Source organism: Pseudopipra pipra, chromosome 8, assembly GCF_036250125.1.
Source record: "Pseudopipra pipra isolate bDixPip1 chromosome 8, bDixPip1.hap1, whole genome shotgun sequence".
Classification (NCBI taxonomy): domain Eukaryota; kingdom Metazoa; phylum Chordata; class Aves; order Passeriformes; family Pipridae; genus Pseudopipra; species Pseudopipra pipra.
In genome coordinates, this window is record NC_087556.1 from 34,815,729 (window position 1) to 34,830,159 (window position 14,431).

Sequence of the window (14,431 nt, forward strand, 5' to 3'; positions counted from 1 at the left end):
GCAGTGTAGAAGAGCTTTCCTTTTTGGGACTGCACATGTGGAAGGGTAAGAACGTGGTGGGAAACAACTGAGGGGCTTATGGAGACCCTTCATACTGGCCTGGGCTCTGGTACAGCCACCCTCTGCTGGGAGGGCATCAGACAGAGACAACCATCATGTCTTCAGTCCCTTAACGCTGTTGTGAAGGTGCAGTTTCAGGGACTGAGTCAAATCATTAAGGTTGGACAAGGCCTCCAAGGTCATTGAGTCCCACTGTCAACACCGACACCGTATCCCCCAAGTGCCACACCCACATGATTTTTTAACACTTCCAGGGATGGTGATTCCACTGGTTCTCTTGGCATCCTGTTCCAATGCTTGACAACTCTTTTGTGAAGGAATTTTTCCTAGTATCCAACCTAAACATCCCCTGGCACAATCTCACACCATTCCCTCTTGTCCTTTTATCACACCCAACTTACCATCATGAATTTCTCAAATATTAGTTACTTACCAACTTTCTAGAGGTAGAAGAATTTGGAGCTAGAATGCTGAGTTTCCTTGAATTCCCCCAGACTGCATTTATGCATATTTCTGTCCTAACAGATGTCACAAAAACATGCAGTAAAAGTGAGTATCCTCATCTTTTTCTGACCTCCCCCTGTTCATCCTTCAGTGTGCTCTGAAGGATCATCACCAGGGCAGCAAGGCTCAGTATGTTTAAGCTCTACAAGCTGTCTACAGCAAATCTGAAACCCCCAAAGTAGCATTTTGACTTTTGTTTCAAATTCAAGCCAAAATTCAGTGGTCATACACTGATCATTGTTCAATGGTACAACCCTTCCCGGAGAACAAGGAGTATAAGTCTGGGGATAAGGGCAAGTATAGAAAATAAAGGAAAAATTATCCCAAATTCTCTCTTTCTGAAGCCCTTAATAGCATTACAGATCCCTTGACACAGTCTTCCCACTGGGATTTACCACATATTTAAGGTAATAGTTAAATAATGGCATCCAAAGGAACTTTACAGTGGATTTTTACAAAGAGAAATTATCATGGTTGGGTTTTGGTGGATCCAAGCGCCCATCAAAGAACCTACATTTGCACAGCACTGCTAAATTTGGCAGTGCTTTAACAATATAGAAAACCACAGAATCACAGAAATATTTAGCCTGGAAGGGACCTCCAGAGGCTGTTTGGTCCAACCCCTGGTTCAAAGTAGGATTATCTTCAATCAGTCAATCAATCAACCTTCAAAGTGTCTCAGGGCATTAGTTATTTCTCTAACACAGAATTCTACATTTTCTTTTATAGAAAAAGTGTGCAAAAACTCCTAGACGACAAAAGTTTGACATGATGGTTGTTCCTGTTCTTATTTTTGGATGGGTTTGGATTTATTACTGATTGGTAGACATAATACTTCTCAGAAACCCAGAAACACATTTCTTGTGCCTCATGAAACATGCAATACAACTGCCTTGGACAGCCAGCACCCAAACTCAAGCTCACACAGCAGAGGAGACCCAAAAGAAGATCAAAAGGAGAAAGGAAGCACAGACTCCATTGTGAGAAGGGAGAAAAAATGAAAGGATTAGTTTGTTAGACATGCAAACAGTTTGTTGACTTTGTAAACACGGGTAGACTTTCCTTCTCATGGCAAGGCAGGTGGAGGAAGTGGTCATTCAGAGGGACTGAAGGAAGTAAGGGATGTGGCTTGGTAAACAAGTTGGAGCAGCTGTTGCATACCCCAAGAGATGAAAGAAAAGCAAAACCAGATTAAAAACACTAAAAACTCAACAAAAACTGTTAATATTTGAATGTAAAAAGAGAAGAGGTGAGGCAACTCCAAACAGAAAGGCTGAGTGAAGCTCAGGATGCTGGTCCACACAGACCCCAGTGGCAAGGATCACTGCATGGCCAGGACTGGCATTCTTGGCATGGAGCCCAGCATTCCAGTTCTTCTGTCCCTGGATAAAAAGAAAGTGTGGTGGATTGACCTTGGCTGGCTGCAAGACACCCACCTGGCCCCTCTCTCACTCCTCCTCCTCAACACGGCACAGGAGGAGAAAATAAGGTGAAAAAGATGGGTTGAGATAAGGCCTGGGAAATCACTGTCACACAGAAAACAGAATCAACTTACAGAAATATAATTTCATTGCCAATTAAAATAGAATTTGACAGCAAGAAGCACTGACAACTTAAATAACACCTCCCCCACTGTTTACCCAGGCTCAGCTTCACTTCTTCATTCCACTCCTGTACCTCCCCCTTCCCTGAGTGGCACAGGGGGACTAAGAGGAATGGGGCACTGTGGTCAGTCCACAGCAGTTTGTCACTGATGCTCTGTCCTCCTCACTCTTTTCCCATGCTCCATTGTGAGTCCTTCCCATGGGCTGCAGTCCTTCAGGATAATCCAAAATGAGCTCTTGATGGCTGCAGCTCCTTTAGGAAATGTCCTCTTGCTCCAGCACAGATCCCTCCATGGACTGTGGGGCCACCTCTGGTCTGGCACATGGAACAATTCCTCCTCCTCCATCATCTCTAACCTTGTGTTCACAGGGCTGTTCCTCACATGTTTTCACCCCTTAATCTTCCTTCCCTGAGTGGCATTTTGTACATTCTTCAATATATTTTCACCGAGGCACCACCTTGAGGTAGGACTGTTGCAGGCCTGGCTGGAACACACCAAAGCACCAGAGATGCTGGGTCAGTGATCAAGACACCAGTTGGAACACGTTGAAATGACCCCTTCCATTTAATGTACTGCTTCATTTGCAGCAGTCACTACATGGTCCCTGATACTGCAGGAGAAAACTGAAGAGCCAGTGGCAAAATAATACAGTGCTATTGGCCTGTTTTTTGCACAAAAAGATGTTTCTTCCCACCAGGTAGGATGGCTGATGGAGTGAGGGATTTTGTTGACTCTTGGCTCATTTCACCAGAGTTGGAACTGGATGAAGACGTGTGCAAACACAAGTTTTAGTTTGGATCCATCATTGCTTTAAAAGTCAACTGTGCAATGAAATGCTTGTCCTTTGGGTGGGAGAAAGGATGCAAGGTGTTCACATTTTTTTACTAATTGACATTCAGTTCCCACTAACGCCTTTAAATTTAACTGATACCATAATTTCTAGCACAGCATCAATGATGTTTCCCTGTCATAGGACATATCAAGGGCCAGAAAGCAGGTACCAATCACTCACCCCAAGCTGAGACAGCCTCCATGGCACACCCCTTCACTGGTCCCCAACCTCTCTCCCCATTTTTCAGTTCCCTTGCACCTCTGTCCAAAGCTTTGTTTGCACAAGTGTTACCAAAGCAAATTGTAAGGCAGGAATGGTTTCATTGCTTAAGGAAATCAAGATTTATGATTAAACTATGTTTGCTTGGATCAGTGAAGATTAAATGATTTAGTTAGACACTGGAAACAGCAATGCTACCTGTCCATGGGAATACCAGCTTCCCTCCTCATAGAGGTCTCCTGCCATCTCTCTGCTGCACTTGCTTCCAGTAATGGTCATTTGTCTCTGGCCATTAAGTTACAAATGTGTTCCTTAAGCACAGTGGCGCACCTGGGAGAATGTGAATAGGAGAAAACAGTGTCAAACTGACTTTTCCTGTAGAAGACTTGCTGGCACTCCTCAGTCCCTGGCCTCTCTGGCTACTTTGCCCTTCCTCTATAAAGATTCCTCCACACCTTGACAGATTCCCTCTGCACCACTCAAGCTTTTCTTCAGTCCACCCACTGTCTCCCTTGTTCTACAGCTGTGGCTGTGTTCAGTAGGGATGCCTGAGAGCCCATGCACTGCTGGAACAGAACCAATTAAAGATGTTACTTGATTACAATGTCCCAACAACAGAGAAGCTGTGGGCAACCACATAGACACTGCAGTCCCCACCACATGGCTGCAGGTGTGTCTTCTCTTTTCATTCCTCTTATACACTCTCTTTCTCTTGACTTGCAGTTTCTTTCCCAGCCCTCTCCTCTCTGTTCTATTGCTGGCTCCCTCTTCTCCAGCAGCATGACATTCAGATCCACACTGGCAGCTCACAGGAGGTCTCCATGCAGGAGAGCAGAGAGTGTTTGCCCAAGACCTGTGCCTGGTGTGTTACGGGTGAGAGCATCCAGGTAAGCAGGTGGGGACAGCCCTTCGTGACAGCCAAGAGCTCTACAAGGAAATAGTCATACTGATCTTATAATACTTAGGATCTGTGACATTCCTGAACAGTAACCAAACTCCAGCCAGAAAAACGGGGAGAAAAAAGGCTCAACACAAATTCAGGCTGAATTCAGCAAACAGTTTCATTTGAGCAAAATGCTAAACTGCGAAAAATTTTTGTTCTGTAGGTGTCATAACAAAATGTTTCAAATACAGTTGTTGAACATTCTTTAAAGCTTGAAGAACCTGAGAACCTAACAAGACAGTTCCTTTGGGGTAAGATTGCAGCTGAAAAATTAATTATTCCCCACCTCTGCTATTATCGAAAGGCTTTTGCGTGCCTGGAAGAGACATCGTACTGTTGAGGAAAAGAGGGAACTTGTCTTATCTAGGAAAGGTGCTGGGCAGGTGGTGATGAAAGAGTTGGAACTTGTGCCTAGTCTCATTTTGTACCGCTCCTCATCTGTTTGATTGCACTTCCCCTGCTTCCAGCTCCCCTCCCTCTCCCAGATCACCACTGACTCCAACCCATCCCAACTAATGAACACCAACCTCTTTGAATGCAACAAGATTTGCTCACCAAATGTCAGTAAGAGGTAACAGAAATCAACTTTTATCTTACAGTGAGGGGACGTTTTACAGAGCAGGAACTGTTTGATCTCCGTTTACTTTCTGATAGCAAACATCACAATATTTTACACGGCATATCAGAGCACAAGATATGCCTTTATATGAACATACACTCATCACTCTTTAAATCAACACACTTTATCAACCTGTAGTTGGTAAAGACAGATGAAACAGATGCAATCCTTTGTGCCTGGCACCATGCAACAGATGCAACCCTTTGTGCCTGGCACCATGCAGGTAGAAGCACAGAGACCTCTCCTACCCTGGCCAACTGATCAAGTGTTTAAGTTGGTTTTCTGGGATCACAGATTAATTTGACTGCTTCTCACCTTGGGTATTTCTTTGCTGAATAGACTATCTCTTAAGCCACCTTAATATGGGAACCACTCGTGCTCAGAAAGAAAATAGCTTCAGCTTTCCTATCTGTAAGTGCCCTCATCCAGGCAGGCACTGATATCAGTCACCATTTCAGACTTTTTAGGCAACTAAATGTCTGAGTCACAAAAAAACCCATAAATACCTCCCAGGTACTGATCCTCCAAGGCAACTGATGTCAGCAAGAGATAGGGAAGGGCAGTTCAGCTTCCATCCATCCCACATCTCCCTTGAATCTTGCCTTGTGTTTGTTGAACAAACCTGATCTATTATCCTGCAAGGCAGGGAGGCCCTGCAGAGAGACCTTGCCAAACTGAGGACTGGGCCATCACCAACCACATGAAATCCAACAAGGGCAAGTGCTGGATTCTGCCCCTGGGATGGGGCAACCCCAGGTGTACAGACAGACTGGGAATGAGAGGCTGGAAAGCAGTGCCGGGAAAGGGCCCTGGGAGTCCCGGTGGGTGGCCAGTTGGCCATGAGTCAGCAGTGCCCTGGCAGCCAGGAGGGCCAACCCTGTCCTGGGGGCATCAGGGACAGCATCGCCGGCCGGGCCAGGGAGGGGATTGTCCCACTCTGCTCTGCCCTGGGGTGGCCTCACCTGGAATTCTGGGGCAGTTTGGGGGGACACAATGTGAGGAAGGTATTGAGCCATTAGAGAGTGTCCAAAGGAGGGCAATGAAGATGATGAAGGTCCTTGATTTGAAGCCCTGTGAAGCCACTGAAAGCACTTGGTCTGTTCAGCTGGAGGAGACTGAGGGGAGATCTCATTACAGTTACAACTTCCTCAGGAGGGGCAGAGGAGGGGCAGGCACTGATCTCTGCTCTGGGGGGACCAGGGACAGGACTCCAGGGAATGGCTGGAGCTGTGTCAGGGCAGGTTTAGGTTGGATCTCAGGAAAAGGTTCTTCCCCCAGAGGGTGGTTGGGCACTGACCAGGCTCCCCAGGGCAGTGGGCACAGCCCCAAGGCTGCCAGAGCTCCAGGAGGGTTTGGATGATCCTCTGGGGCACAGGGTGTGACTCTTGGGGATGGTCCTGTGCAGGGCTGAGGGTTGGACTGGATGATCCTTGTGGGTCTCTTCCAACTCTCAGCATATTCTGTGATCCTGTGAAACAGTAGAAGTTGAAAAAGGCAAGCAGTGGCTTGCAGAAGGAGAGTGGGTCCAAAACATTTAATTTTTTTGCTGAAGCCAGAAAGGGAAACAATTAGCAGAACGATCTATTAAACCACAATCCATAAAATTTCATTGGAAAGTAAAAATGCTACCATAAACTTCAGGATAACCAGAAACATTTGACTGACATCACAGCCTGAAAATTTACATTTTCTTGTAACTAAGGTATCTAGACCCAAAGTTGGTGCTAATGTTCACAACCTGTCATGAATGGCTTCACCCCCCAAAATGACAGAACATATTGTTTTGTCATTTCATACAGTTTAACACTGCTATCAAACAAATATTGACAATCTTCCCACGTAGTTTCTCTCCCATCATAAAAAGAAACAGTTCTATGTATTATTAACACATACTTTTGCCTATGCAGTTTGGCCAACTTCCTAAACAATCCATCCCACCCAGTTTTGAGTTTAAGACAATAGTTTCATTAATTCAGCTGGGCTGATCGTTGCTGTTATAAATTTAACAGTTGTGCCTCCTTTTCCCAATATGACCTGCAATCACAAACATTTCTGCCATCCTGACAAAATAAATAAGATCACAGCCAGACAAAAAAAAAAAAGTCTTAAGCCAAGGGCATTTGTATTAAAAAGGAGAGAGTGTATCCATAAAGTCATTTAAAAGACAAAAAGGAAAACACAAAAATGTCCTTCACGAGGGGAGCAGCTGTTTGACCAGCACGGACACATGACTTGGTTCTGCAGTTGTATTTGGAGGCAAAACTGTCTTCCAGCACCAAATGCCAGAAATTCAGGCAATTAAGGCTCTATCCTTGGAGTCTCCCACTCAAAAGTGTTTGAGGCTTACCAAAGTGCTTACTGAAGCCATGACTGACCTGAGTGCAGGTCTCTGCTCTGAGGGACCAGCCCCAGCCCCAGCCCCAGCCCTCCTCACTCCTGCACTGGCCTCCCACTGGAGGTTTGGGATCAGATCAAGGCACTATTCTCTGCCTTAGGTTTCTGTGCCACTTCCCATTCCTTGCTCTTCAGAGTCACTGCCCAGTGCCTGGAGATAATTTTCTGTGGCCATTGTTTTAAATAAAACAATTACATTTCTTTGCTGAAGCAGACTCTCCTGGAAGCAAAGTTTCCCTGCTGTGGCTGAGGGTTGGCAAGGGTCTGATTCAGAAACAGAAAATGCCCTAAAGCAGATCCCAACCAGAGTGCAAGACTGTGAGAATTGCAACCCCCATTTTATAAAAAACTTACAGGCAGCTAATCACAATAATGAGGTGCCAGGCAAAACTTAGAGGCAAAATCCTCTCAGAAAACCGTTGTTTCTTACCAACACTCAGCCCTGCCTGACACCTTGAATAGGACTTTGAGTCCCAGGGGAGCTGCAGGGTGGTGCCACCCCCCTCACTTCACCAGCCATCTGCCCTGCATTGAGCTGAACTGCTTCACCTTCAATGACAGCTGAAATGACACTGCACCTCCTCCAAGTTCCAGTTCAAGATCTCTCACAGAATGGCTCAAACAACAAACAAACAAACAAAAACCCATTTAGCTGAGGATAAATAAAAGAAAAATTAATAAATTGCAAGAAAGAAATAAGCTGTGTGTCATAGCTTCAGTATATCATTATCCTTTACATAGCTATGTATGTGTAAATGTCACACACAGTTGAAAACCTTTCTCTGTTATATCAGTAAAATATTCATCTCCTAATAACCACACTGGTGAAATGCAGCACTCTTCTGCCAACTCCTCTTCAAAAGGAAGGTTTCCTTTCAGGATCCCAGCCTCCAAGTCAAACGTTAATTGAGATGTGAGGAAATGTACTCTTATTCTCCCATTAATAACAGGTGTGTTTTATTACAGGTTTGTTTTGCAGCAGAGAATGACAGCTAGAGCTCCTTTTATGTTGTATTTGCCTGCTTCTGGTTGATTTACAGGTTAATGGGTTGTGGGTTTTTCCCTTCAACTGCAAAGCTGTACAGGACTTAACACCAGTCACAGTATCCTGAAACTTTCTAGTTTTCCAAATCAGTCAGCTCTCCTTCCTTGCCAGACACATGAACTTACCCGAGACACAGACAAAATCTTCTTTCCTTGCCAGATCTGCCCAGTTCTTGGAAGATTGGAATAAACTTTTGTGAGAGCAGCTTTCAGCTCTTCTTTCTGAAAAGACACTTGAGTTCAGACTTCCAGGGACATCCACTTTTCCCCCTGCAGCCCCCTCCTCCTGTGAGGGGTCAGCACTGCTGGACACAGCACCAGCACAAAGTGCTGCTCCACGGCCACAGTGCAACATCCAGACACAGAGGATGGTGTGGAGTTTGTAGCTTCAATTCGCCCTCTCGTGGACTTACCTGACCACAGGTTCTTAGAAACAGGTTGCCCAGAGAAGTTGTGGATGCCCCCATCCCTGGGAGTGTTCAAGGTGAGGCTGGATGGGGCTTGGAGCAACCTTGTCTAGTGGAAGGTCCTGCTCACGGCAGGGCATGGAACTATGTGGTCTGTAAAGTCCCTTCCAACCCAAACCATTCTGATTCTATTCTAAAACACCTGTTTTTCTTGAGGAATTGCAGCTGTGGGATGAGCCATCCTCACTCAGCTGTCAGGGGCTTTGGGAAAGGGGAGTTGCCAGGCAGACACAGCAAACCCCACAGCAACTGCATGGGCACAGCCCAAATCACAGCTTTCTCAATCAATAACACCCCACAAATGTATTTTCCTCTGCAGAGTGGAGATGTACACCATTAGCTCCATTTCAGAGGGGAAAGGGAGATTGCACTACACTGCTGTAACACAGTCCATCTCCTTCAGATGTTCACATGGCAAACTTTCCGAAAATCACTGTGCTCTGTGCAGAAACACTGAACAGAGAAGAAATGAACAGGAAAAATATTTACTTTTCCTCTCCAGCATGTTATGTGGTATTTCCAAGCTGCTAAAGTTAATTCTTTACCACATTTATTAAATTTGACTCCCATGCTTTAGCTCTGACTCATTTTCACTCTAATCAGTTCCTAATTATTACCCACTTCCTCAGAAAGTTTAAGGGGACAGATGCTGCAGTACCATGACTACTAAACAAAACCCTGTAAACTGGAGGAAATCTTTCCAGCAGATGTAGGCAGATTAACCTGATGAGCTGCTCTGGTAGTTTCTTTCCTCACTTTCTCCGTCCAATTAGTCAAATTACATATGCACTGGTTTTAACAGTGACTTTGTGCAATAAATAACCTTTAACAAATCAAGTTAGTGCTTATTTACAGGGTAACAGTGCAAACAGGCTAAGCTGGCTGAAATCCTGGGACAAGAGTGTCCAGCCTTGACTTCCCAGCCAGCATCTTGCACAAGAGAATGGGGCTTGAGGGTTGAGGGGAACAAATAGATGGAGTGTGTCAGACATCTGCACAGCACAGCTGGACACACGGCGCAGGAGGCACAGACACACAGCACACATGTTCCCACAACATAAAATCAGCAAAGCCTTCTGCTACACATCTTCAGAAACAGCCTTCACACTATGAGTGGTCCTACCAATGCCTTCACCCCCAGATAACTTCATCAGGTGCTGGTCCAGTTTTGGGGTTGGGATGGGAGGCTGCCGAGCCAAGGTTTGCATCCTAAAGGTGAGGGCACAGCAGGATGAGGCAGCCCTTTACTCATCACTTCTCTGCCTGGTTCCCTCCTGTCTCGTGGAGATGTTTTCCTGTCTTGTTTCTGCCTCTTGGTGTGAAGGAAGCCTGAAAAGTCACTGACATTTAACTTGAAAGTCTGATTTAAAGTCAGCCTGGGGTGTGATTTTGGTTTCCTTTTGCTGACACTCACCAGCAGCACTCATGGGGAGGGAGCTAGAGCAAAGGGAGAGGGAAACTGAATAAAGGATGCCAAGTCACATCCGTGTTTTCTGGGTGGAGGAAGAAACAGTGGGAAACAATACAGGCATTTAAGAACAGTGAGAATAATCTCAAATATAATTCAATCAAGGAGAACCCCAGAAGCTCAAACAAACATTTCTTTTCTCTCACTCTGAGGATGAACAGGACTCTCACAGTGACCCACCACCACATGCAATGAATACTCAGTGGACTCACTGCCCTGGATTGGTGACTTCTTGATCACCTCTATTTCTCCTGGATATTTGCAGCTGCAGTTTTAATCTCTTCTGCACTACTTTTCTGATATACATTAAAAAACTATATATAATTTAATCATGCCATACTAGATGTCTCTTTCACTGTAATTTGGAAAGACGTAGTTTAAAAACATCCTCAGCTTCCTAAACATGAACACAAAATAGTTATGGGGAAGGAGGGGGGGAAGAATAAAAAAAAAAATCCCCTGGTATTGAAATTACAGGATCTTACTGCTTGGCATCTAAGCCACAGGAACCAGACAATTGTTAGTCATGACCATTTCTTTTACAGCTCAAGACATTTCCCTTATGGAATAAGTGAACCAGTGTTTCAAAACTACCTCCGAGCGCAGCCACACGTAGCCATCTATCAGCATCACACACACAGCGACTCCAGTTTCCATTTCAGACATTCCAAAATGCTGAAAATCAAGCCAGAATGTCCAATTTCCCTGATTTAGCGTCCAACACTTGCTAAGATTTCCAGGAAACTGGTATTTACACAAACTGTGCCAAAGCTATTCTGTACGAAGTATTTTCAGTTGGAATTTGAAAAGAACTGTGTGCTGGAGCAACAAAAGAATAAAAACCATTCCAGACCTACAACCCAATAATACATCAAAAATACACGGTAATTAATTTTATTAAAGGAAAACTTTGCTTCTATGACTCTGCTAATCAGTAATTTTACTTTAAATACTTAAAAATCACTTAGAGAATATTTTGATTGTAAGAAACCCTCTGAGTAGCTCCATGGTTGGATACTAGAAAGTAAATCCTAAACATTTTTCAGGATATTCATGTGGTTATGGATATCCGCTGCACAGAAATTAATTAATTAATAAATAAGAAAGAAAGAAAGAAAGAAAGAAAGAAAGAAAGATCAGAAAACCACTTTCAAATATGTGATGGAAAATGACTGGCTGCAACAAGAGACCATCTCACATCCCACTAGGTGGAGCTCCGGGCTAGAAATCTGGTAGGATATTTCACTAATCCCTGTCACCCAGGAAAACGATTTACATTTGCCTCTTTCCTAATGCCCACACACACAAAAAAAAATTAATGGGTTTGCATACTAAGAGACCACAACTACAAGCAATCGGATCAAAGAGAATCAATCAGCTCTGTAAATTGTGCAACCAACCACTTGTTTTGAAATTAAAAGGCAGATGAAAAATAACTTCTGTTTTAAACACAATTTCCTGGCTTTGAGCCTTTAGCTTGATTGTTGCTAGCTGGGTTAGGTGGAGTACTAGAGGAGGTAGGTGATTTTTAAACTCTTTTTTGCTGATGGCTGTATGTCACCACACTGTGTGCTACACAGGGCATGGATAGACTACAAAACATCACTTCAGCAGGAAGCCGAAACATTAATCAGCATCAGCAAGGTGAAGCTGCAGCTCAAATATACTGCCAAGCACTTCTTCAAGGTCATTCTACTGTGCACCTTTCAGGGCAGAAAGGATTGCAGGTTGTCAGGCACCATCACGTCTTGGCAGATTTTCAAACACGTGTGATTTACCACAGTGATGGCACGAGCAGATTGGTAATGAGGTGCTCCATCATGCCAAGTGTCAATACTGCACTGAGAGGTACACTGGGTAATTAATTAATGTTATACACTGTGTGGATTTATCGTGAGCCAGGTGAGTAAGGGCAGGCACTGGCAGCTGGGGATATAGAGGCTCCTCAAATTGGGATGAACTGAAACAGAACTGAAATACAGCTGGAAGGAGAAGGAGCACTGTCAGGGATCCAGGTCCAGAGGATTTATTGCTGTGATTGGGTGGAATACAGCCCTTTCTTTAAAAGTCATAAACCGCCAGCTACCCAGTTAAACAGTTTTACTAAGAAGCAGTTTCCAAAAGAAGAACTTGTTTAGGAATGACAGTCACCAAAACTAGTCTATAGTCCTTGGATTTATTCTCTGACATACATATTTCAACAGGGGAAAGAAAAGGCTGTTTAGCCTATTGTTTACCCAGTGAGTACTTACACTGTAATTAAATGTAGCTGGTTGTTCTCCTTCATGGTAAGACAATCCCATTCACCATCCCAAGCTTCAAGGGCATCCCTAAACTTATGTCTAAAGATTAGTGTCTGTATAAGGGGAATGCCCAGTATCTCAGAGTTAAAACCAGGTCCTATCATGCACACACCAGCACTCCAGCCTGTGAATAAGACAGCCTGTTTCAAAGAGCTTGAGCCCAGATCTACACTGGTTACAGACATCCTCATATCTGAACTGCAGTGGTATGGGATCTGTGATCCACAATATGGGAATTTCTACAGTGGGCAAACAGATTCCAGGCACTGCTGAAGCTGTAATTGAAACAATAAGGAAAATGCATTAACATCTGGAAGACATAGGCAATATGACAAATTCAACCCAGCCTTGCTTAGAACAGCAGATGCACAAAGGCACAAATACAAGCACATATTGAAAAATAAGTCATTTGGTTTATGATGATTAAAAGGAGACCACCAGGACATCCTTCCAGGCAGATGTACCATTCAAAGAAAAACACTCCACAAGGGGAAGCAAAATGAGTCACTCACAAGAAGTACTGTTGAATTCTTTTAATAACACTAGGAAAATATCATAGTATTAAAGTCCTGCACGGGATCCTCGAAAGGTTATTTTGGTTGGGATTTCTTTGTGTTTATAAACCAAACTTTGTTTCCCAATTGTGTTTCCTTTTAAGCTGACTACTCCTTTACAATGGCATTTCCAGTTAAAACACAGCTAACCTATAAATACCTGAATGCCACAACACACATTGTGTGCGTGGGTTTTGTTTAAGTCTTAGCGGAAATAACAGTAAATCTACTCAACACAGGGAAGCAAACGTCGATTTGTTAAGCAGGGAATGTAATAGCCAGTAAAGAATACATTGCATACATAATACAGAAGGAAAAAAAATTATCATCTGGAGTATGTGAAATTACACTGATTTTGCACCTTAAACCTATTAGAAGTTACTCTGTTGGCCAATACTAATCCACTGAACAAGCAGAATGTTGGTCAGAAGTCTAACGTGTCCTGTACCAGCACAGAGGGAATACAAGCAGTCCATTGCTGTTAAAAGAAAACATGAAATCCAGCTCATGTTTCTCGTTAGGGGTCGATTTCTTCGGGAACTACTGTTAACATAACATCTTCGTTGCCCCTGCGTACGACCATGTGCAACGTACTGTCCTTTTTAATAATGTCACTGACATCACTGGCTGAGCTTATCGACTGTCCATTGATGCTGATAATCACATCGTTGTCCTTCAGGCCACCACTGAAAACACAAAGCAGCAATGTGTTATTACAATTGCCTTTATAATCGTCTTTACGATATTGTTAAAAAAAATAAAACTTAAAAAGATTGCTGGATTTTTTTTCCCATTTCCCACCCAACAGCAGGCATGTGAAAAGCAATCAGAATTTATGAAGCAGTGAAGATTACAACACAATTCAGAAACCTCAGAATCTGATGGATGTACAAGTTTGATGAATCCCATATTTCACTGTCTTCAAAGGAATTCCCTACTGTAAAAAAGCAGTAATTCTGCAACAAGGATCTTAGAAGCTGATTTGGTGGAAAAGATAGAGGCACACTTTCCTTCTAAAACAATTGCAACAAGGCAACTCCTTTCAGAGGGGAAATTTCCCAAGCTTTTACTCCTGAATACACAGCAAAACAACCTGAGTAGCACCGTGTGTTAGCACAAGAGGAATTTCAGTCCCAGATCCATGCTGTTCTCCACGCAGAGCTTACTGGCAGCCACTACACCTCATCTTAGTGTTTGAAACCTGAGCAGAGTAACACACACAGCTCAGTCACCAAAACGTGTCCTTCCTCTCACCTGCCTGCCCGTAGTCCCCAGAGTCCCTTCTGCTGACCTCGAAAGCTGAACCTTCCTGACTCAAAGGAAGACAGGGCAGAAGCAGAGCCGGCACCACAAGGCTCCCCTGCCCAGGGCTGTGTGTCTCTCCCTGAGCTGGCTGAGGCTGCTGTCAGGACCAAGAA

The 14,431-nt window shown here is 44.0% G+C and overlaps 1 protein-coding gene across 1 annotated transcript in view; it reads right to left on the reverse strand.

Moving 5' to 3' along the window:
* Nucleotides 1-12,977: 12,977 nt before the first annotated feature.
* Nucleotides 12,978-14,431, reverse strand: part of HTRA1 (HtrA serine peptidase 1) — a 32,925-nt gene continuing 31,471 nt past the window's right edge. The window contains exon 9 of the mRNA XM_064663602.1: nt 12,978-13,699. Within this exon, the coding sequence (XP_064519672.1) occupies nt 13,531-13,699 (169 nt within the window). The 3' untranslated portion in view covers nt 12,978-13,530. The remainder of the gene's footprint in view (nt 13,700-14,431) is intronic.